This window comes from Mastigoproctus giganteus, chromosome 11, assembly GCF_048544385.1.
Source record: "Mastigoproctus giganteus isolate SK-2022 chromosome 11, ASM4854438v1, whole genome shotgun sequence".
In the NCBI taxonomy this organism is placed as follows: Eukaryota; Metazoa; Arthropoda; class Arachnida; order Uropygi; family Thelyphonidae; genus Mastigoproctus; species Mastigoproctus giganteus.
In genome coordinates, this window is record NC_143585.1 from 160,096,059 (window position 1) to 160,120,632 (window position 24,574).

The following is a 24,574-nucleotide window of genomic DNA, read 5'->3' on the forward strand; positions in this document are numbered from 1 at the left end:
GCTGAAATTCAAATTTTCACTTTATGGTATTTATTGAAAATTTGAATACTTACCAATAAATCTGTTTGTGGTACTGACAGTAATAATTTTACAAAGGTATTCAAGGCATCATCCAAGGCACTATCTCCATATAATCTAAATACACCAAAATTTACATAACCACCACAGAGGGCAGACTTGAGCATTGAAAAACATATCGATACACCTTTTAATGTAAAAGCAGTTATGGAAGAATGCAAAAATATTTATGAAAAACAAACAATTTTAAAAATAAAAAGAGTACAAGTAGAAATGTATTAATCATATGAGTATTGTTAGGCATGGATGGGGTAATAGAGGTGAATAGAATGATGAAAGAAAACCACTGCACTGAAAGAGCAGAAATTTATTCAGACAAGTTGATCAGAGAGTCCAGTGTATTAGAAAGAAAAAATATTGCCATGCATATATACTATATTAAATGAATATTAATACTGATAATCAGAGTACTAATTCTTAACATTTATCAGAACATCTAAAATATTTCTGAATATAGTCTTAATACATTCAAAAATATCTTACAAATAAAAAATTAGAAATTCTTAATATTTATCAGAACATCTAAATTATTTCTGAATACAGTCTGAATTCATTAAAAAATATCTTACAAATAAAAAATTAGAAATTCTTAATATTTATCAGAACATCTAAATTATTTCTGAATACAGTCTGAATTCATTAAAAAATATCTTACAAATTAAAAATTAGAAATTCTTAATATTTATCAGAACATCTAAATTATTTCTGAATACAGTCTGAATTCATTAAAAAATATCTTACAAATTAAAAATTAGAAATTATTAATTTTAATGTTCGTGTATATAACATAACACTTGAATTTTAGTTTAATCTGATTATTAGCAACACCTTTTGCTAGAATGCATTACTTGAAAAACTTCTCGGTAAACCATATTTCAGTGTAAACAATTCTTGATGGAAGAAGTCCAAGTCCACTTTCTCATGTGTTGTGTCATTCAAAACTCTGATACCATTTCTTAAATCTACTGGTTGGTTTACTGTCACAGGGAGTATTGGCATAATTACTATGATCGCCTTGTTTTGCCCATCAAATTACTGTTCATGGAACAAATTTCGAAATACATATTGATTAAAATTGAAAAACTGTATGTAACTTTTTTTAGAAAGTTGAAGAGACTTAAGTTTGCTTCTTTTTCAACATATGTTCATATCTGAGAGTTAAGAATATTTATCATCCTGGTGTTAAAAAGCAATTGAGTAAAATATATTTTACTGCAAGAACAGTAAAGCAGCGAGTGCACTGAAGTGTCTTTGCTAGCATTAAGGAAAAGATCAGTTATAATAGTGTATTCATGTACCCTGGCAAGGGCCATTTCTTGTTTTACTGTCCTGATGCTGGAAGCATAGAAGAACAGTTATGTTGGTTTGCTATAAAAAGTAATATACAATTTCATCAGAAGACACCTGAAATGTTCAGTGGTCAGACTGTCGCTTATATTGCAAGGTCATATCATTTATGCATGTGCAAAAGAGAGGAAACTATGTCTGATATGTCTCTGTTAATAGAGAGGACAGTCAAGGAAGGATAATGAGTTTGACTGTAAGCTGAGTGTAACAGCTGGAGCACAATGGCAGAGGTAAGTATAAGCAGTTAGAAATTTTATAATTTTCCTTAAATCTCTATTATATAGGGTAAAAGTTGTAAGGTAAAAAAAAAACAATGTTGCTAGATTTAATCCAAGTAGCCCCCCCCCCATGTTTTTTGCAAAAAAAAAAAAAAAGCCTTAAGTCAAATGTATCATACAGTGCATGTCCTAAATACAGATAAATCATGTTTGCCCAAAATTTCATTGTACAGTTGAATCTCGTTAATACAAAGTTCAATGGAACTAAATTTGCAGGTTTTGTAATAACAAAGTTTGCGGTAGCAAGGTCCCCAAAAGTGTCAAATTTTTACTGTTTTTTTTTTTTTAAAGTATACACTATATATATCTAAGAATAATAATAAATAATAACAATATCAAAAGTAAATGAAAAAATAAATTAAGAAAATAAAATAATAAAAACAAAAACCTTGTCTAACAATACAGTCATAGGAATAATATATATTTTTAAAGATTTTATTTTATTTGTAAGATTAACTAAGAGGAGAGCAATTAACGGAAATGAAAATATTGTACAGTACATATTTTGATATATACAATATTTTAGTATCACATTAAAAAGAATTACAATCTTAATATAAAAGGAGACATACAAACCATTAACTTTTAAATAAATTAAGCTAACTGAAAGAAAGAAAAATCCAATGTTGATTGCGTAATTTTTGTCCTATATGCATTTTTAACTACAGCACAGACATTATCAAATGCAATAGTTGTTTCTTTATCAACATTACTGCAGGCCAACACATTCTCTATTATGCATTTCGGGCATCTTTTTTAGTTGGCAGTGCACGTGCTTCTTCGCTTTTGCTGATAACAAAAACATCATTGTGCTCAGCAGCTTTTCAAACAAGGGCATTGTAGAGCGAAAGCACAAGGCAAGTGAATGGTGAAATTGCAATTCAAGTGGTAGATGACTTTCATCAACCGGTGAAATACCACCACTTTGCTTATTGGAGGCTTAAAGTGGTGAAACCCATGTTTAGTCTCTAGAGCAAAGTTTCCGGCACCCCCTTCACCCCATACTTCCCTTCAACCCATGCACGGTACTAAGTACTATAGGTTTTGATACCTTTCGTGTTTGGGTTTTCATTAAAAAAAAAAAAAAAAAGTAGTATATGTGAAAAAATACAGAATCATTGCTGAAGTTATGATGAGGAGAATGGGTATTTGAACCACGGCAAGGCAAGCTTCAACGAGACTGTACTAAAAAAATTCTAGTTCACACATGTAGTGAACAGTTTTGAGTGTCAGTGAAGAAGAATGGATCAGTTTCAAGATGTTTCTGACTATGAATATACAAGGTGTGGCAATAAATTTCCTGGGAAGGTGCTGTTGCACTCATGTTCAATGAATTTGAAAATAAAAGTAGTATGTTAAAACTTCCTCCAGCAGATGGTAGAACAGGGATTGTCCAGTAGGCTGACAGGTTGCAAGTAAAAAGGTCTCATTAGTAGCATTAACGTTCCACATCACAATTTTTCAAAGGAAAAACCAAACAAATATCAAATTTTGCTTTAAAATGAAAAAATGTAAGACAGAAATTAGCATTAGTAGAGGCATATGATGCAAGAAAGCAAGCTTATGCAGCATCAGCCAAAAAAAAAAAAAACAAAAAAAAAACTTCCACTTCACCCCTCTGTTCGTTCGAAATACCTGTCCAGCTGAGCCTTAAATTTATTTAGGCTATCAACTTCCACAACAAGGAATGGAAGTGTGTTCCACCAACCAACTACCCACTGGCTAAAGGCAAATTTCCGCACATCTATCCTACATCTGTCTTTCCTCAATTTGAATTTATGCCCTCTCAGGTGATTATTCTGAGCAAGAGGAAGAATCCCATCAGCATTGAGCATATTCAAACCATTCAAGGCTTTATACACCTCTATCAGATAACCTCGCCGGTGCCTAGTCTCCAGACACTGTAATTTGCAAAACTTAAGCCTTTCTTCGTAAGAGCAACCATTTGTTACATTCACTAATCTTGTTGCCCTTCTCTGTGCTCCTTCCAGCAGCTCTACATCCTTCTTGAAATGAGGCCTCCAGACCTGTATACAGTACTCTAGGTGTGGCCTGACCATTGCCTTATACAAGGGAATAATCACCTCCTTATCCCTGCTAGAAAAATTCCTGTATATCATTGACAAGACACCATGAACTACTCTTGCAGCCTGTCTTCACTGCTCAGAGAACTTCATATCTGCCTGCACAATTACCCCCAGGTCCTTTTCATTCTCTACCACTGTCGGTGTAGTACCACAGAGTTGATATGTTGCTCCGGGGTTGCTGTTTCCCATATGTAGTACTTTACATTTGTCAATGTTAAACTTCATTTGCCACCTCTTGGCCCATTTGCTCAATCTTTCCAGATCCTGTTGCAGCAGCATAGCGTCAGTAGTGTCCTTAACAACCCTGCCAACCTTTGTATCGTCTGCAAACTTGGACATTAAGCTTGATATACCATCATCAATATTATTTATAAATACAGAAAACAAGAATGGACCCAACACTGAACCCCGAAGGACTCCACTAATAACATTAGTCCACGATGAGCAGTGTCCATTGATTACCACTCTCTGTCTTCTCCCCCTCAACCATCCCTTTATCCACAGCAGCAATTTGCCTCCAATGCCGCACTGCTCCAATTCGTGCAGCAGTCTTCCATGTGCAACAGCATCAAAAACCTTTCTAAGATCCAAGTATATAATATCAAAGTTATTCCCTGCATCTAGCTCTTTTGTGACTGCATCATAGTATCCAATCCAATCAAATTGGTCAGGCAAGACTTCCCCTTCACAAAACTATGCTGTGTCCGAGCTATAACTGAAGTCTTGTCTAAATGATCTTGCAGTGCTTCTTTAACCAGTGCCTCCATTAATTTTCCTGGAACAGAAGTTAAACTCACAGATCTAAAATTACTTGTGTCAGCCTTTGATCCTCCTTTGTGAATTGGGGTCACATTTGAACATCTCCAGTCTATGGGTACCTCCCCTGAGTCCAAGGAAGCTCTCATAATTATGGCTAAGTGTTTGCCTACTTCCTTTGCTGCCTCCTTTAATATAACTGGATAGATCCCATCCACCCCAGATGCCTTTCTTGTGTTTATCTTCGACAATTTCTCCTCCACTTTACTCTCAGTTATTACAAGATTATCTAACTTACTGCCAGGTTTGAATACACCTCTGGCATTCCCCTCGCTAAATAACTCCTCATGTGTGAATGTCGATGCAAAATATTCATTTTGTTTGTTAGCTACCTGAGCAATATTCATTTTGTTTGTTAGCTACCTTCTGTTTCAACAGTTGTACCAACGATATCAAGTGGACCAATCTGATTCATCCCCTTCCTTCTAGAGTTTACATAAGAAAAGAACTCTTTGTTGTTTTCCTTTGCATCCTTTGCCAAAGATTTCTGATAATCTGCCTTTGTCTGCCTAACCTCCTTTGTGACTTGGTTACAGACCAGCTTATATCTATCATAGGCTTCTGTGTCACGTGTTAATTTATATGTATCCGATATATGATGATGAAATGTTAAGTTGTGCCAGTGTGTCTGAACAGCATAAGCAGTTCAAAGATGGATGCAGAGGATGTTTGTGATGACCCAAGAAATGGGCATCCATCAACCTCTCAAAATGAGGAGCAAATAGCAAAAGTTCAGGAAATTTTGACAAGAGATCATTCTTTAATCCTCCAAATGATGGTTGATGAGTTGGATATGAATAAGGAGATGATTTGTCAGGAGATAATTAGGGAAAAGGAAGGTCGGTTCAATATTTGTACTTCACAGCCTCACAGATGAGCACAAGCATTGAAGAGTGTCACCATACAAAGACTTCACCTAGATTTTTCAAGACAATCCTAATTTCCTCGACTGCATTGACACCGGAGTTCAGTTAATAAATATGTTTTGTTGTTATTTGGAGCATTAGCAACTAAGGCCATATTGCTCCAGGGATATGCGGTGGTCATTCCCTGACCTTTCCGCATCCTCCATATTTGGTGGCTCACGGGCTCGAACCCCGGTCTAATCAAGAAGCACGTGCTACGCACTGCTGCTCTGCCCACCTGGCTACGGAGGCGCCCGGGAGTTCAGTGTTGGGTGTTTCAGTACCACCCAGAGACAAAGCTTCAGTTGACGTCAAAATCATCATCAACAGCCATTTTCAACCCAATGCAGGATGAAGGCCTCTCCAGCAACTTTCCAGTTCCTTCTGTTTTGAGCACTGGCCATCCATTTACTACCCAAAAACTCATGAATTTCATCTATCCATCTCCGCCTTTGTCTTCCAGGTTTTCTTCTAGCTCATCTTGGATACCATTCTGTTATTTTCTTAGTCCATCTGTCATCATGTCTTCGAGGAATGTGTCCTGCCCAAGAACATTTTAGTTCTTTAATTTTGATAAGAATGTCCTTTACTTGAGTTTTCTGCCTAATCCATGTGTTTCTCTTCTTATCTAACAGTCTGATTCCAAATATAATTCGTTCCATTCTTCGCTGTGTAGTTCTCAGCTTCTCTTCCATTCTTTTGGTGAGTGCCCAAGTTTCACTTCCATAAGTCATGGTGGGGAGTATACATTGATTCATTATTTTACGTTTCAGACAAACTGGGATATTGCTCTTCAGTATGTGACTATATTTCTTGAATGCTATCCATCCAAAATTTATTCTTCTCTCGACTTCCAGCCATTTATCATTATTACAGCTAATAACTTGTCCCAGATAAGTATATGACTCCACCTTTTCTATTACTGCTCCTTCAATCATTATTTCCGTTTCATACTTGTTCACCATTACTTCTGTTTTAGCCATATTCATCTTTAGTCCAAAATCCTTACTAACTGTGCATAACTAATTAAGATTTTCCTCTAATTCTTTGGGATCGTGACTTATAACCACAATGTCATCTGCAAATCGTAAATGGTTTAGGTACTCTCGTTCACATTGACTCATTTCTGCAACCAGTCTAATCTTCTGAAAGCTTCCTCAAGGGCAGCAGTAAACAGCTTCGGAGATATTGTGTCTCCTTGTCGAACTCCTTTCTCGATTTTAAATTTGCTACTGTCTTTGTCTAGTCTAATAAAGGAGGTAGCACTCTCATATATTTTCTTCAAAATCATAATATATGGGGTATCTATGCCTTGTCTTTCCATTGCCCGAAACATTGCCTTATGCTGTATGGAGTCAAATGCCTTTTCATAATCTACAAATGCCAGGCATAATGGTGTTTTCTATTCATTTGCTTTCTCCATTAGCTGTGATATTACGTGAAGGTGATCCATAGTTGAGAATCCTGTCCTAAAGCTTGCTCATTCGGTTGAGTCTTATCAAGTATTCTTTCTAATCTGTTAGTAATGACCCTTGTGAACAACTTGTAGATGTGGGATAACAAGCTAATTGGTCTATAATTTCCAATTTATCTCCTTTCTTATGCAGCAAAACTATGATTGCATTATTCCACTGCTTAGGCGTCACATCTTTTCTAATGCACTTTGTGAAGAGCCTTGCCAGTTTTTGAGTTATGTCTCTTCCTTCCAATTTTAACAACTCTACAGTAACTTCATCTTCCCCCTGGGCTTTCTGATTCTTCATTTTCTTCAATGCATGTTCTACCTCATCAGGAAGAATATCGGGTATGTCGTAAGTGTGCTACTTTGCAATCCATCTTCCCCACTGCTGGTATCATTCCCTCGCTCCTTGTTTAATTCTCTATAGTAGTCTTCTGCTATTTGAATTATGCCTTCTCTGCTGTTTATAAGTACACCATCACTATTCCTCAGTTTCAGTATCATTTGTCTTTCTGTATTACTGCTCATGGCTGCTGATTTAAATCCTTTGTTTTCCCTTAATGCTTGTTCTACTTTTCTTGTGTTAAATATTCTTATGTCCTCTCTGAGTCTCTTTCTAATGGCTTTGCCTAACTCACTACACTCAATTTTGTCCCTGTCAGTGTTTTTCTTGCTCTTCATTTGTCATCTTCGGTTCATCATGACACGTGTTTCTTGATTAATTTTTTTTTCTTTGGATTTCTGTTTCCGTATAGGTTTCTTGGGCTTTATCACTTTCAGAAAGTTGTAATATTCCTCGTCGATGTCTTGGTCCTGAGCAGTCTGCAGAAGCTCAAACTTGTTCTTAAGTTCCAGTACTTACTGCTTTTTCTCCTCCTCTGTTATCTCAAAGACCTTTGTATTATTTACTCGAGTCAGTTTTTTCCTTTCCTTTCCTACATCTATATCAAGTGTACATCTTACCATTCTGTGATCACTTCCAACGTTTACCTTATTCAGGACGGTAACATCATTCACAATATATCTTCTGTCAATTTCATTAGTTGTTAATCCATTTGGACTCTTCCATGTCCACTTTCTGTTTACCCTTTTCTTGAAAAAAGTGTTCATTACTGACAGTCCTTGAGATTCTGCAAATTCCACAAATCTTTCACCTCTTTTATTTCTTTCACCAATTCCAAAATTTCCTATAGTTCCTCTTTCTGCACTGTTTTGCCTTTTTCCAACCTTAGCCTTGAAGTCCCCCATAATAATAGTGTAGTGGGTTTTCTGCTCATCTAGAAGACTCTCAATTTCGGTGTACATTTCTTCAACCTCTTTATCATCATGGCTCGATGTTGGTGCATAAATCATTATAATCTTTAGCTTGTACCTACCTCTTAGAAATCTTGAGTATTAGTCTTGACACCCTTGGAGATGTACTTTTGAATTCCAAAATGTTGTTTTTAAAATCTTTATGGACTAGAAACCCAACTCCACCTTCACTCCTTTCACTGTTTCCATTGGTGTACAGCAGATTTCCACTTGATAAACTTATAAGTGATTCATTTCTTCTTCTTGTTTCAGCCAAACCGATGATATTCCAATTCACATTTTCTAATTCGTTTTCCAGCTCTAATATCCTGTCTTCACCGATGAGTGATCTTACATTATAACAGGCCAAGTTCAGTTTCCGCGAATGGCAGCCTGGTCGTACCCAGAGATTCTTAGCACCTTCTGCTTCCACTCTGATCCTCTCGCTGCCGTAAGAGGGGGGAGTGAAAGCTGCTGGGGACTGAGGGCCATTTGTTTTGTCGTGCTGTGATATGCTGGAGGGTTTGGTCTTTTCCTCTTCACGCTGACCAGGCGTCTTGAAGAGAACCACTCTACACGTTCGTTGCCACCTAAGTGACACAACAGGGCTTACCATCGAGAAGGTGTGCATGAGTGGATTTTAGTGAGGCAGGCCAACCGGACTTCTCCTAAATCTTCTGTAATAGAGAGATATTGGATCCATCAGTGTTTTACGCTGAGTGTCTGATAACACACAGGATACCTGTTCCCCTCTAAGCCCCTTGAAAATCAGTTGACACCAAAGCCCAAAAAAGTTTTGTTCAGAGAAGAAGCCCAGGAATTGTTTTTCAGCAAAAAAGGATAATTCACAAAAAATCTGTACCTGGAGGGAAGAGAGTGAATGCTGCATTTTATGTACAGATGTTTCAAAGACTACAGCTGGTTCTTGTTTCACAAAAAACCCCCTCCCCATTATGCACTTGTGAAGACTTTCTGATGAAATATGGCATTTTACACATCAACCATCTACCCTACTTCCCTGATTTAGCACCAGTGGACTTCTTCCTCCTTCCCAAGGTGAAAACTATCTCTAAGAGATTTAAGGATGTCGGAGACATAAAGAAAAATGAAACTGCTGCAAAAAACATCATCTTTTTGGACATGCCGACTGTTTTGAATAGTGTAATAAGTTTTGAAAAACTTTATAGTGTAATAAGTTCATTCCATTAGGCGGTGGTGATTACTTTGAATAAAAATGAAGCCGATACCAATTTTTGTGCTCCTTCACTGCATTCTTTTCATTGCCCCAGTCTGGTAACTTTATTGCCACATTCCATAGAATGAGGTAAAAAAGGCGCAAGTGCCATATTTCGACAACGGCCAACATGGTGCCGTGCTTCCATTCCATGGTGTTACGGGTCTACAGTGTCAGCTCAACAATGGTTGAACAACCAGCAAAACGTACATGTGGGATAGCCTGTGGTAAGCATTGTGATGTAGCACAGCCGCTCAGCTAACCACTCAATACAATATAGGAATATCAAGGCCGATACCCAGAAATGCTATGCACCGGATATTAGCTTGAATAGGCTACGGCAGTCGATAGCTTTCACAGATACCCATACTCACTGTGAGAAACAAGAAACTGTTCTTTGCATGGGCAAGTTGGCACCAACACTGAAATACTTGTGGAAATCTGTCACCAATTTGATGAATCTTGTCTTCAGCTCTATAATGCTGATGGGAGCATTCACATTTGGAGAAAGCAAGAGACCATGGTAACTGGATGCACTGTTGATGTTCAATAGGCTGGAGGTGGTAGAGTAATGGTTTGGGGACAGCTTTTGTGGCATGTCCAGGTTCTCTGATCACCATTGATTAATGGTGATCAGAGAACCTTTCTATTGTTGCTGACCAAGCAACTGCCCATCATGATGATAGTTTATCCAGACAACCGCAACAGGACAACCCACCATGATGCAAGACCCAACAGGTTGCTAACCAATTTTAGGAACATGACATGGCATGAATTCTCTCAATATAGCTATTCAACTCACCCAATCTCAACCCAACTGAACTAACTACATTCAATGTTACGACTATTCAAATGACAACATTCAGGCATTACTGGACACATTGTGCAATATGTAGGTAGCATTACCATAGGACACCCTGCAACACTTTGTGAAGTCTATGCCAAGACATGTACAGGCAATAGGTGGCCCCATAAAGTATTAGGTAGGTGTCACTAATGTAAAGCCTACTCATTGTATATCTGTCTATCGATGATGTCTGTCTTGTGTATTCAGCGTCAGACACATGTTTTTAAGCTCCTGCCTTCATCCCCATTTTTGTCGTTTGTCTGCGAGAATTCCAGTCACGACTTATATCTTTCGATTCCTCTTCGGGAGAACTTTCAACCAGTAATAATTTTGTTTGTGTAGATTTAGGAGAGTTTTAGTTAGGTTAGATTTTAATTTTCACCTTTTATCCACAAAAGGCTGACTGTTCTAGTAACGCCTTTATTCCACCTCTCCCCATCCAGCTCAACAATTGTCCCCAGCTATGGCCAGCAAAGGTCAAACAACCACAGCAATGGAACCTACAAACACTGCCAGCAGTATCCCTGACATGGAAGCCACACCATGCGACAACAGGTGAATACCTCAAGATCCCAAAGGTCAGTAACTGTTAATACTTATGCTAATGCTGTGTCTAATAGATTATACTTACCGCCAACGAAAACCCCACTCTCCTGACCCATAATAGCATATACAAGGTCGAACACAACACTAACAAATGAAGCAACCACTATCCCAGGAAAATGGGATAGTAATCTTTGCTACCAAGGAAAATACCCCTTTAGAGCAGTATCTAACAGCAATTGCGGAGAAAATACCACAAAAAAATATTATTCATGCCTCCCACATAGCAGGAACTGTGCAGGTGTATTTTAGCCACCCCTCATGGCTGCAAACTATCCTGAAAAACAGAATAGAGATCGGTCATCATTACCTGGAAGCTGTGTCAACTGCCTTAGCACAAAAAAAAGTTGCAATATCAAACATAATATAATTTTAAGTATATTTCACCAGCCGTATGTTGAAATGACAAAATAAAATGAAAGCCAAAATTTTGATAACTTTATAATTAAGCTTACAATTACTATTTACAGTATAAAACAATTAAAATACAGTCAGTCCTCATATAACAAGTGTTTACACTACACGAATTCGATCATACACGATTTATAAATAGGGGAACGATATCTTATATAACACGAACCGAATTCGCTTATGCACGATTCGCCTTTGTGTTTACAAGAAATGGCAGTCGAACGCAGAATCAGCGAACCTAACCGAATGCAACATGATTCTGAAAATGTATTTATGTTTCTTATATATCAGTGAAGGGGAAACACACTTCACCATAATAAAGTAAAAACCCAAACAATTTCAGCTATCGGTATTATCACAAATGCCATTAGATCGACTTTACTACCAGTTTATAACAGATTCCACTAACAGAAACGCAAGTAGAAATTGTTTTTATTGTTTTATGGTAGTAACCCCCAGAAATGTGCTTTAGTAAAATGTGAGGTGTTAATAGTGTATCTCTGCCTTTATTGTGTTGTTTATTCAGTTGCTACATGCGCACAGCCTTGTTTATGTGTATCAAGCGTGCCTCCTCGTTTTGTAATTTTGCTTTATTCCCTAAAAATCAGTAAAATACTTAAAAGGTGTGAAAAGGAAGCGTCCTGGTGAAGACACTGCAGATTCAGAGAAAAAATAGAAAAGCAATATCGATAAACAGAGGCGGACTGGGTCAAAAATTCTTACCCGGGAAAATTTATAGTGGCCTCATACTATGGTTTATGGCCAAAATCACACTGGCCTCTGGCCCACCGGGGGTTTCCCCGGTAACACTTATGGCCATTTTGCCTCTATCGATAGAGAAAAAATATGAAATTGTGAAACGCTTTGAGCGAAGGAAAGACCATGTGATACTGCACGCGCTACAATGCCGAGAATTACAAAGAATGCAGAGAAAATAAAAACAACTTTCATAGCAGGAACAACTCAAAGTGTAATTAAAATCCATTAGATTAAGACACAAAGAATTTGAAGAGATGGAACGGCTGTCATCTGTTTGGATAGAAAATCAAACAAAAAACAAATTTGCTTATGATGGAAGCAAAAGCAGTAGCAATATTTTATTACGTAATAGTCGTAATAAAATACTTGCGTATTTTATTACGATTATTTATTGTGTTTGGTAATGTTTTGGTTACAAATGTGTGTTCAATCTTGGGTGGTCGGCACCTAACCCTATTTTTCCCATAGGGCCTGTTGTTTATATTGCACGATTTTGCATTGCAAGAGGGTTTCTAGCTATTGTGCAATACGAGGACTGACTGTACCAGGTTAAAAGCGATAAAATATCTGTAAAACAAATAAAATAAAATATCATAAAATACAATAAAATATACCAGGTTAAAAGCGATAAAATATCTGTAGCTTTCGAAGGTTCTGCTTTCTTTCTCAACAGTACTTTTCCTTTTTTTTTTTTGATGCACCGTACTACTGAATGGCCATAACATCTAATCAATTCTCCAAATAGGCCTCTGGGGTTGGGTAAATTCATAATATAATTTTAAATTTTTTCACCAACCGTATGTTGAAATGACAAAATAAAACAAAAGCCAAAATTTTGATAACTTTATAATTAAGCTTACAATTACTGTTTACAGTATAAAACAATTAAAATACCAGGTTAAAAGGGATAAAATATCTGTAAAACAAATAAAATAAAATATCATAAAATACAATAAAATATACCAGGTTAAAAGCGATAAAATATCTGTAGCTTTCGAAGGCTCCGCCTTCTTTCTCAACGGTACTGTTGAGAAAGAAGTGGAGTCCCACAGGGTTTGGCGTCGGGCACACTATTATTTTGTATATTTCTCAATGCTATTGATGAAGGTAAATCAGACTTAGTGACGAAGTTAGCAGATGGCAGAAAGGTTGTTAATGACAGTAATGGCAGTGTACTACTGCAACTGGATCTAAAAAATTTGGGCAGCTGGGCTGAGAAGTGGAAACTGAAGTTTAACATTGACAAATGCAAAATACTGCATATGGGTAGAAGTAACCCCAGAGGAACATACCAACTGCGTGGTACTACACTTAGGGTGGTAGAAAATGAAAAAAAAAAAAAAAAAGACCTGGGAGTAATTGTGCAGTCAGATATGAAGTTTTCTGAACAATGCAATAGCAGGTCATGGGGTTCTGTCAATGATATACAGGAATTTTGCTAGCAGGGAAAAGGAGATGATTATCCCCTTGTATGAGGCAATGGTTAGGCTATGTCTTCAGTACTGCATACAGGTCCGGCAGCCTCATTTTTTGAAGGATGTAGATTTGCTTGAACATGTACAGAGAAAGGTAACAAGATTGGTGAGGGAATGAAGGTGTCCTCTTCCTAAGAGAGGCTTAAGTTCTGGAAATTGCAGCGGCTGGACACTAGGCACCTGCGAGGTGATCTGATTGAGGTGTATAAGGTCTTGAATGGGTTGAGCACGTTGAATTCTGATGGGATTCTTCTATTTACTCAGATTATGAACCTAAGGAGGCATAAATTCGAATTGAGGAAAGACATTGTAGAACAGATGTGCTGAAATTTGCCTTTAACCAGCGGGAGGTTAATTGCTGGAACAAACTTCCATCTGTCATTGTGTAAGTTGATAGCTTAAATAAATTCAAGGAGTAACTGTACAAACGTTTAGAGGGAATGGTTGTGTGAATTTTTTTCTTTTCTTTCTTTCTCTTTTTTTTTTTTTTGGCTGATGCTACATAAGCTCATACGCTTGCTTTCTTGGATCACATGCTTCGATTACTATTACTATTTCAGGAAAGTTGAAATAGTAATAGTAATCGAAATAGTATTTTTATACTGTTGTGGATGGAAGACTACTGTAAAAATCGGAGCAGTATGGAATTAATGGCAAGTTGCTACAGTGGAAAAAAGGGTGGTTGAGTGGGAGAAGACAGAGTCGTCATCAATGGATGCTGCTCTTCGTGGTCTAATTTTATTTGTGGAGTCTCCCACGGCTCGGTGTTGAACCCATTGTAGCTTTGTATATTTATCAATGCTACTGATGAAGGTATATCAGATTTAATGTGCAGGTCTGCAGATGATACAAAGGTTGGCAGGGCTGTTAATGGCAGTGTGCTACTGCAACAGGATCTAGAAAAATTGAGCAGATGGGCTGAGAAGTGGAAACTGAAATTTCCATTGACAAATGAATAACCATAGACCTTCAAGATGACGCTAAAAGAGAAAGAAGGAGACTGTGGAACGAGTTAGTAAACATTTGGCAGTCTCGATGGGATACAGCTCCCGTTGGTGCAACAACGAGAAAATTTATACCACAAGTTTCATTTCTCCTTGATAAACGTGTTCGATTGTGGTTCTGCATGGACATATTCACGTTGTATCTGTTGACAGGACATGGATCGATGAACCAGAGTCTTCTTAGGTTCAATTTATCACAAACAGACCTCTGTTCGTGTGGATCGCCAGAGAGTTGGGATCACATCTTGTTTCATTGCTCCCTGTATGATGATCTCAGACTTCGTCTTCAAGCACTTACTAATTTTCAATCAGGACAGGAGTCGTCTCTGCTTCAAAGCTCGGAGTCATTTCAGATTCTTCAGACTTTCGCTCAAGGCGTATTTCTTCGAAGGCGTTCAGTGTCGACAGATCTCAACAGGATGTAGCACAACGGTCCTGCTGATGCATAGCTGGTTAGATCTCCTTTAATAAGACATAAACTCAAATCCTCAAGAAATGAAATTTTCCTCGGCCTGCAGACAAAATTAAGTGCTTTTTTTTTTTTTTTTATTTTATTTATTTATTTATTATTATTTTTTTAAATTTATTTTATTATTTATTTATATAAATGTTTTATCTTAATAATTTTGGTTCCAAATCCAGCACCACGGGTGATAATTTTTTTTTTTTTTTTTTTTTTTCCCTCTGGAATGGGCCCCCAGAGGATCCTGGCCTACCTTCTGACAACATTAGGTGGGTCAGAGTCTCTCTTGAGACAGTACGTGCTTTACATGGACTGGCCCACCTTCCCATGGTGTGGACGAGTACCCAGAATCATCTGTCCAGGTGACTGATGCTTCTGGGTAGCCAAGCGGCCAGAACAGAACAACAAAACACACACATAATACACACAAACCGACGTCACACACATATCTGGCCCATTTGTAGTGCTACTGTTCTTCACAGAGATACGAGGCGGAGTTGAACAAACGTTCTAGGATCCGCCCTTTACATATACACATGTCCACATGACAAATGGAAACCTCTCTCACACTTCTAGACTAATTAAACTTCGTTTAAATAGTCTAGAAGTGTGAGAGAGGTTTTGGAAGCTTAACCTCAAATGTGGAAACAACATTCCCTGGTAAGATGAATTTGAGATATGTACAGAGTGAGTCAGAAGAAATGTAATGCTGAGAGACAAAGACAAAACTCAGTTTATTTGATGCAGAGGAAGCAATATTTGTGATGGGCTTATGACAAGAGAGATTAGAAGTCGGGGTAATATGATCTTGTCTAAAAATCTGAGAGTTGTTGAAATTAAGCAAAAAAAGGGCAGCAGACTCTTTTTCTTTTTTTGCAAGATATAAGAAAGTACTGAGTTTTAGAAGGATTGAATGAAATTAAGTTATGCTTGACTCACCAGAGAATTAGCTGGAGATCAGCATTTCAGAAAATGATGATTTTCGAGAAGTTGTTCAGGGTACGTTTTCTCAACAAACTTGCTTGATAATGTGCTATCATTAGCAAAACTATGATCAGGACTTCCAGTCAGTCAAAGAAGGACATGAATATACTAGAGGAAAACACCTGGAGAAAGAACTGAAACTTGGGGAACAACAGAATGATTGAAAAAGTTAAAAGACAGAAAGCCATCTACTATCACCAGCAGTTAGCAGGCAGAGAGAAAACTCGATAAAAAATTGCAAAAAAACAGTCAGCAGTCTTCCATAAGATGGAAGCTTGTTTAGAGGATCTTTATGCTAAATGTGATCACAAGGCTAAAGAGCAACTGCTTGATTTTCCCAAACTTTTCCATTGAATTTGTCCACAGATGGTTAACATAACCAATAACATTACCAGTGGACTGATACTGACAGAATCCATAAAAGGTTTCAAGACAGTTGGTGGTTTTTTTTTTTTTTTTTTATGAAAACCCCAAACACGAGAGGTATTAGATCCTATAGTACTTAGTACCATGCATGGTTTGGAGGTTGAGAAGACGAAAGAAGATATATGTTGACATTAGACTTTAACTTCTGTAGACTGTAATTTTCCAGAAATACGTATGAAGGAAGGTTGTTCCTGAAACGGCAGTTGAATGAATAAATGAGGAAGATGAAGAGTTGGTTCTGTGAGTTTGAAGTTGGACAGTAAGTGGATGTCGGCTGGTTGCAACACATGCTCGGACTATTTTGAAAGAGAGAGGGGGAATTATAGAAGCCAATTCAGAAGAACAGTGCCCATGGAAGTATCTGTAGAAGAGGCATGTAGCAGAAACAGTACATCTATGAGACAGCGAGTGGAGAGACTCTTGGTGGCTGTTAGAGAGACTGTTAGAGATGAGTCATTAATTAACGTAACTGCCATCTTCCGAATGGAATCTAGAAGCCTCAGAGAGGTTTTGGGGAACTGTCAACAATTTCCCCACCACTTTTCTCCCAGTTATTACAAAATCGTTTAACTTCCTATTAGAGTTTGATAAACATCTGGCCCTCTCCTCCTTGAATAAATCCTCATGTGTGAATGTAGATGCAAAATACTAAAAATACTTTTAGTTTGGCAGCTATCTGAGAATGATTATCTACAGTCAAACTATCAATATCAAGTGGACCAATCTGATTCATGCCCATCCTTTTAGAGTTTATATAAGTAAAGAAGTCTTTGCATCCTTTGCCAAAGATTTCTCATAATCTACCTTTGCTTGCCTAACCTCCTTTGTGACTTGATTAAAGACTAGCTTATATCTACCACAGGCTTCTGTGTTGCATGATAATATGCATTCCATGCATTTTTATTCTTTGCCACAAGTTTTATTAGTCCTTCTGACATCCATATGGGCCTAAATCTAGAACAGCATTTCTTAGCTGGAATAAAAAGCCTAGTAGCTTCCAAGATTACATTGCATACTTGCATTTTATACAAGAAAAAAAAAAACAAAGAAAAACTGCTTCCTCCATAAATAGTTAGTGTTCCTTAAAACTAATATCTTGTTTTCTGCACCCACACCAAATAGTACGATACTATAAATAACAACATCTTTTCTGTTTTAGAGATTTCCATAAAAAATAAAAGATTTTAAGTTTTTTTTTTTTTTTTAAATTTCAAATAATTTTGCTATCACTTGTGACCAGACCTTTTGCAGCTCAAGCACGTGGATAAAATTATGTTAGCTTTATTTTTTTCAGTGTTCAAGAAAGAAAATGTAAACCAATCAAACTCAAAATTTCCATTTTGAGTTTTGATTTCAAAATACAGTGGATTCCGGTTATTTGGGCCAGCCATTTATTTGGGGCAAATCTTAAAATACAGAGCCCAATCGAGAAAGTAGCCAGGGTTTACTTTGCTTAATTGGGACAAAATGCCGTTTATTCGGGACAGGAGATCGCAGCACAGAAGATTACCCTACGATTGTCTCCGACCATACCATGTATATCTTATTGAATTTGCAATAATACCGACAGCTGGAATTCTGTGGGTTATTATAGTGAAATGTGTGTACACTACCATGAAATCGTCAATCATATAAAAAAAATAAATTTTCAGAATATTCTCTTCATTCCTGTTTTTAAAGCTTCGTAATTTGTTACTCCGTTCTCACTTGCACGTATCGTGTTACTTGTAATTTGTGTGTGCCGTGTTTTTTGTTATTGATTGCTTATCTTTTTACTGTTTTAAATTTTAACCCTTACCCACAAATGACAGTGAACAGAAATGTCAACTAGTTTAGTTAGTATGTACATATTACAGTACGTATTAATTCTTCTGATTATCACGTATATTCTTCAGAATTTCACGTTTCATTTAATTTTTTAATTGGTAAGGTAATAAAGGGTAAATTTGTACTTAATATATCTTTACTTTTATAGCCTGTGGATAATATTCCTCCTATTTTCGCTAATTATAATCAGAATCGCTGTTTAATTGAATTAAAATTCAATTCGCAAACATGATCACAATGACCGGCGCTTATTACACATCATACAGTGAACGGTACTTTACAATGGTGACTCCATCGTAACGTGATTTGATTGTACAGCGAACCAATTGTAAAGGTGGGGGGAGGGGGACATTGTATTTTTAACTATTTACGCGAAACTTCGAATAATTGGGGCAGCCGCTTAATTGGGCCAAAATTCACTAGTACCGATGTGTCCCAAATAACCAGAATCAACTGTAATTTCAAAATATGGATTTTTAAATTCATATCTTGAAATTTAGAGAAAATACTGCTTTTCATAATACAAATATGTTTATATTTTATTAACTCATTCTAATAATAAAATGGACATTATAAAACTAAAAACATTTTTTTAAAAAAAATAAGCATTTCATTTACTGACAATAATAAATCATCGTTGAAATTAAAACACACAAAGGATATTTCAGAGGATACACCTGGTCTTTGGGAACTTCTCCTAATGTTAATATCCTAGTACCTGAAATTGCACTTTATAAGAATGAGTATTAAAAGAAAAAAGTAAATGTTAGAAATAATATATATATATCAGTCTCATTTCAATATGAAACTGGATACTGATATCACACAGGAATACCAGTAGTAAATTGTTTAATCGATTAAAAAAATTTAAAAAAATGTTGCCTGTTGGCAGTAGTTTTAATCATTGTTAATCAAACCTGACTATATTGCAATACAGGCACTGAAATAATTTGAAAATTGTATACAGAAATGCATACAATTTTGATATATGCAGCTTTTAGGATCATTGAGAAACCATGACCAATTATAAAAACAGAACAGAATAGAATGGTTACTAAGGCATGAAATACAAGAAATATAAATAAATGAGGGGAAGGGACCCCTTGGAATCAAACTAATCCCTAGGAAAGCAGATTAATTTTATTAGAATGATAAAAAATGTGTTCAATAAGATTGCACAGTTAACTTGACATAAAAATCATGGGCAATTTACAGCTCTCTAAGACCATTCTGAAATGGCCCACAGTGACTGGTCAAAAAACATGTGGTGTTTATTTGCAATGCAATTTTTATTCAGGAATAAAATTTAACATTCTCTATGACCCATATGGTGTATCGGTGTATGACAGATTTGTATTTTTCTTCTCTATTATTTCTCTGATTTTTGAGTGGGAACATAGACTACCAGGTTATTGGATAATGCAGTGATCACAATCATTCCTTCACACCACATGGATAAGTCGAAGATTTGAACACTGTCGGAACAGGAGGAATTTTGTGTGAGGGTTGCATAATTTCTCATCAACAAAGCAGGTAAACTAATCATAATATATACACAGTTATCATGTGCTAACACTGCACAAGCTTAGATGCCTAAGTGATATTTATACACTTTTATGTACTCTTCCCCCATCAGTGATCTATTAAAAAGTTAGACACTGCATGATGTGCATTACATTTGAGGCTCATAACGAATCTAAACAGCAAAATTTTTCTAAAAAAAAAACAACTTGCCTAGCAGTATTAATAGCTAAAGTGATTTTATTTCACTAATTCAAAATTTTTTTTCTTTTCTGTAATTAATGGAAGTGAAATGTAATAGGTAATTATCTGGCTAATAATTAATTGTCAGTTAATTAAGTAATAATGTATTAGTATTAATGGGGACAAAAAGCATTGAAGCAGAACTTACAGAGTATAAACTTAAATTTATGTAATCTAGTATGTCATATAACACTACAGTGGTACTGTGTGTAGTGGCTGTGTTAAAATGTGCTCTCAGTTTATTAAAATTTGGTGGTTTCAAGCATAAAAAACAGAAAATATATCTTACCATAAGGAAGAAGAGGTAAAAAGGATTCATTAGATATACCGTATTTCCCCATGTATAAGACGAACGCTTTTTCGAAAAATTTGGGGTATAAAAACTGGGTGCGTCTTATACAGTGGTTGCAGATTTTTTTACTTGCATTTCCCGCTTGTCTTTGCACTCATTGTTTCGCATTTGTTACCAGTATATTAGGTTACGTTCTGCCCAGAAATGGGTCAGAAAAGATTTTCGTACAGTGCTGAATTCAAGTTAAAAGTGAATGAAAATCGTGCTGCTGAACGTAAGTTTGGTCCTCCTCCAACTGAGAAAACAATCCGAGACTGGCTACGGGAAGAAGAAAAAACCTTACTGAAAACACTATGGCAGAAGAAGGCCATGAGAGGCAAGTCAGCAAAATGGCCTGATTTAGAGAGGGAATTGAAGATATGGATTGAAGAGCAAAGGACAATTGGAATTTCTGTGTCCACAAAGATGGTTCAGCATGAGGCAAGAAGAATTGCTGATGAAAAAGAAGTTATTGATTTTAAAGGAGGACACAACTGGTGCTTCAGGTTCATGAAACGGAATGGACTAAGCATGCGTACACGCACCAGACTTGCCCAAAAGATGCCTGAAAACTATGAGCAGAAGGTCCTTGAATTTCATCGTTTTGTCATTTAATGTCGGAAGACACATCAGTTTGAGTTGGGACAGATTGCAAATATGGACAAAGTCCCCCTTCAATTTGATGTCCCAAGTAACAGAACTGTTGATAAGAAGGGGGTGAAAACTGTAACTGTGAAGAGAGGTGGGCATGAAAAGAGCCATTATACAGTTGTTCTAGCTTGTTGTGCCGACGGAACCAAGCTGCCTCCTATGCTGATTTTCAAACGCAAAACAATGCCAAAAGAATACATTCCTCGAGGGGTGATTGTCCACGTTACTGACAAGGGTTGGATGGATCAGGATGGGATGAAGATCTGGTTTGAGAAAGTTTGGAGCAGGAGACCAGGTGGGCTCTTACGCAAACCTGCCCTATTGGTGCTTGATCAGTTCAGGGCACACGTAACAAAAAACACATAGAAGATTGCTGCAGAGGAAAAAAAACAAAACTTGCCATCATACTTGGAGGCTTGACATCCCAGCTCCAACCACTTGATGTCAGCATTAACAAACCTTTCAAAGCTGCCATGAGAGACGAATGGAACCAATCGATGAAGTCTTCTGGGGACAATTTGACACCAGCAGGAAAAGTGAAGAAACCAACTATAGGAGAAGTTTGTACTTGGGTGAAAAGATCCTGGGATAATATCAAGATTGAGACCGTTGTCAAGTCATTTAAGAAGTGTGGCATTTTAAATGCCATAGATGGAACTGAGAACGAGGCAATATATGAAGACAGCGATTTGTCATCAGACACAGGACAAGACGAGAACAAGCTAATGGATGGGAGTTTTGACAGTGATGAGGAGTGGTATGAATTTTATGATGAATAAAACTTGAGTTCAATAACTTTATGTAATACATTTTTTTTCAAATTTCGGACCCCAAAATTAAGGTGCATCTTATACATGGGGAAATACGGTATATTTTATGTCTAAGCGATAAATATTTAGGCGATGAAACTAAAATAAAAGTTTAACAGTTAGTGCATTCGAAGAATACAGAAGATTATGCAGAGGTTAACACTATATGAAAGGAAAATTAAATTTTGAAATACAGGAGCGAATATTTTAAAACGGAAGAAATCAATGTCACCTTATGAATAAATTCATTGACTGAAGATATAAAAATTAACTGTGCAAATCTAATGAATAATACATATACAAACCCCCCCCCCCCCCCCGGTATAGCATGGTACTTCTACAACACTGTTTCGCTCTAACATGATTGATAAATTGCGTCAATCCTCACACAACAGAGTACTTATATAACACGGTTAGAGAATTTCGGTAAACCTTGCATAACAGCGTATTTTTGAGCTTTTTTGTGGAGAAAACCCTGCTATTATGTTGGATGTAATTTTTCAGCATTTCCACTCCTTTTGAATCCCCACTGTTGACTCGCTAGTCAAAAAAAAAATAAAAAATAATAAGAAATCACTGTATTTTATTTTGTTGGGAAATTCCCATGTTACGTTCTGTGCTATTGTACTTGAACTTGTGGAAAAATCTAGATTTCAAAGTTTTATTACTATTGGATAATTTAAATCCAAAAGATTTAAGTCATCCAAACATTATGTTCCTACCACCACAGTTGTACTGGGTTAACACAACTTCTTTCATTCAGCCATTGGATCAAGGCATTATATCCACTTTTAAAACTCATTCCATCAGAAAATCATTACAATGGATTTTGGAAAAAATTGATCCCGAATCTATTGAATTATGGAGGCATGGAAACATTTTTCAAATGTGGACTGTATCAGAATCATAGCTTCATCGCTGAAAGAAATAAAACCGTCAATGTTAAATTCGTGTGGAAAAATGTATGACCAGAGTCAGTTTATTCAGGAAATATGATCGAACAGGCAGAAAATGGAATTGGTGCGATAGTAGAACTTGCTACATCTGTAGGAGTGGAAGGTTTTGATGATATTATTTATTATTATTAGTAGTAGCTATATGGTGCAAGGAAGCCTGAGGCTTATGCTGCACCAGCCAAAAAAAAAAAAAAAAAATATATATATATATATATATTTCTGAATTACCCTGAGAGAGAGAGAGAGAGAGAGAGTCATAAGTAGAAGGGAATCACTAAGAAAGAGAAGAATGATGATATTACTACTGTAGCCCTCATGACCCATGAGGGCTTCACTAGTCATATGCCCTCCTCCCCACACCGGCTGGAAAACACCAGAGTTCAAATCCCGTTGATGAATGTAGGAATTTTTATGGGTCTTTTTTTTTTCACAGAAAGGCTGAGTTAGTCGGGCTTGGGTGAAGGTAGCATGGTCCCCCTCCCCCAGGAAACTCAAGTTTTTTCTCCAGAAAAACAGAAAATCGACCTTAGGACACACGCAATTTATAGACAATATACAGAGTAACGTGGCCTTAATCGCCAATGCTCCTAAAAAAATAGACAAAGAACAGCAGGCTTTATTTGATAATTAGGTCATAAACATTGTCAAAGTTAGCTTGGAGTCTATGACAATTCTTCTGAATGATTCAATGCATTATTGAGGGTTATCAGGTGTGTCTGCTTGTTTACGCCTGTTTATTCTTGTTTTTTCCTTTTTAGGAATATTGGTCTGCTGAGGTCCATGTATTCCTCTGTATGTATTTCAAGAAGTGGATCATCCTCATGCGATTTTTGATTCTCTTCTTCAGAACTTGTTTGCTTTACTGGCTTCTATATAGAGTTTTTATCTGGCTGTATTGTCAGTGGTGTATTTACTGAAGAGTTTTATACTGTTGCATAGAGCTTTCTTTTAGTGAGGAAAGGACTGACCTTGCCCAGTCAGATGTTATTCCTCCCAGCATGGTTCTTTTGAACCATGCTTGGAGGAACTGATCAATTGGTCTGTACTGTTATGGAGAATTGTTGCTTCTACACAACTGAATGCACAGGAAGACATTTAGTGGACATTAAAATCTATTTCTTTCCTTCATGATATGGCACTTTGCATTCAACTTTGTATTTTTGAATTTTTTTCTTCTCTCTCTGCCAGCCATTGGGTGCACTTCTTTGAGTATGCTGAATGATTTCCTTGGCAATTTGAACAGCGCTGCATTTCAGGAGTGCAGTCTGTGTGAATGTGCTCATTTGAACCACAGGAGGCACTGGTGATTATATGGTTACACCTCTGCAGAATGCTAGGAAGTGATCAATTTCTGGCACTTAAAACAGTGGACTGGGTTAGGAATGCAAGTTTGAATTTTACACCTTAAATATCCAGCTTTACTGTTAAAGGCAGAGTTTCCGTATTGAATATAAGAATGACTATCCAAGAAAGAGTAAGTACTCCATCTTTCTTGATGACTATCCTTTTCACATGTATTATATTTTGATTGTTTAGTCCTTGAATGATCTGTTCCTTGGAAATATGAAGGAAGCCACCTTCAACTCCATTAGAGGAGTTCAAGGTGGCATGCTTTATGGGAATCCACAAACGTTGATATTTTTAAAAGTCTTTTCCAGTGTTTATGCTCACTTATCTCTACTAGAAGGACTCCTGATTGAAGTCTTCAGACCATTTTTGGAGGGCCACTCACATTTTAAGACATTTCTGAATTAAAAATGGGCTCAG

At 36.8% G+C, this 24,574-nt stretch overlaps 1 protein-coding gene across 1 annotated transcript in view; it reads right to left on the reverse strand.

Moving 5' to 3' along the window:
* Ranbp16 (Ran-binding protein 16) overlaps window positions 1–24,574 on the reverse strand; it is a 902,587-nt gene that overhangs the window by 190,420 nt on the left and 687,593 nt on the right. Inside the window, exons 20-21 of the mRNA XM_090384993.1 lie at window positions 18,960–19,014; window positions 54–213 (exon numbers count right to left, since the gene is read on the reverse strand). Coding sequence (XP_090241119.1) covers window positions 54–213; window positions 18,960–19,014 — 215 coding nt within the window. The remainder of the gene's footprint in view (window positions 1–53; window positions 214–18,959; window positions 19,015–24,574) is intronic.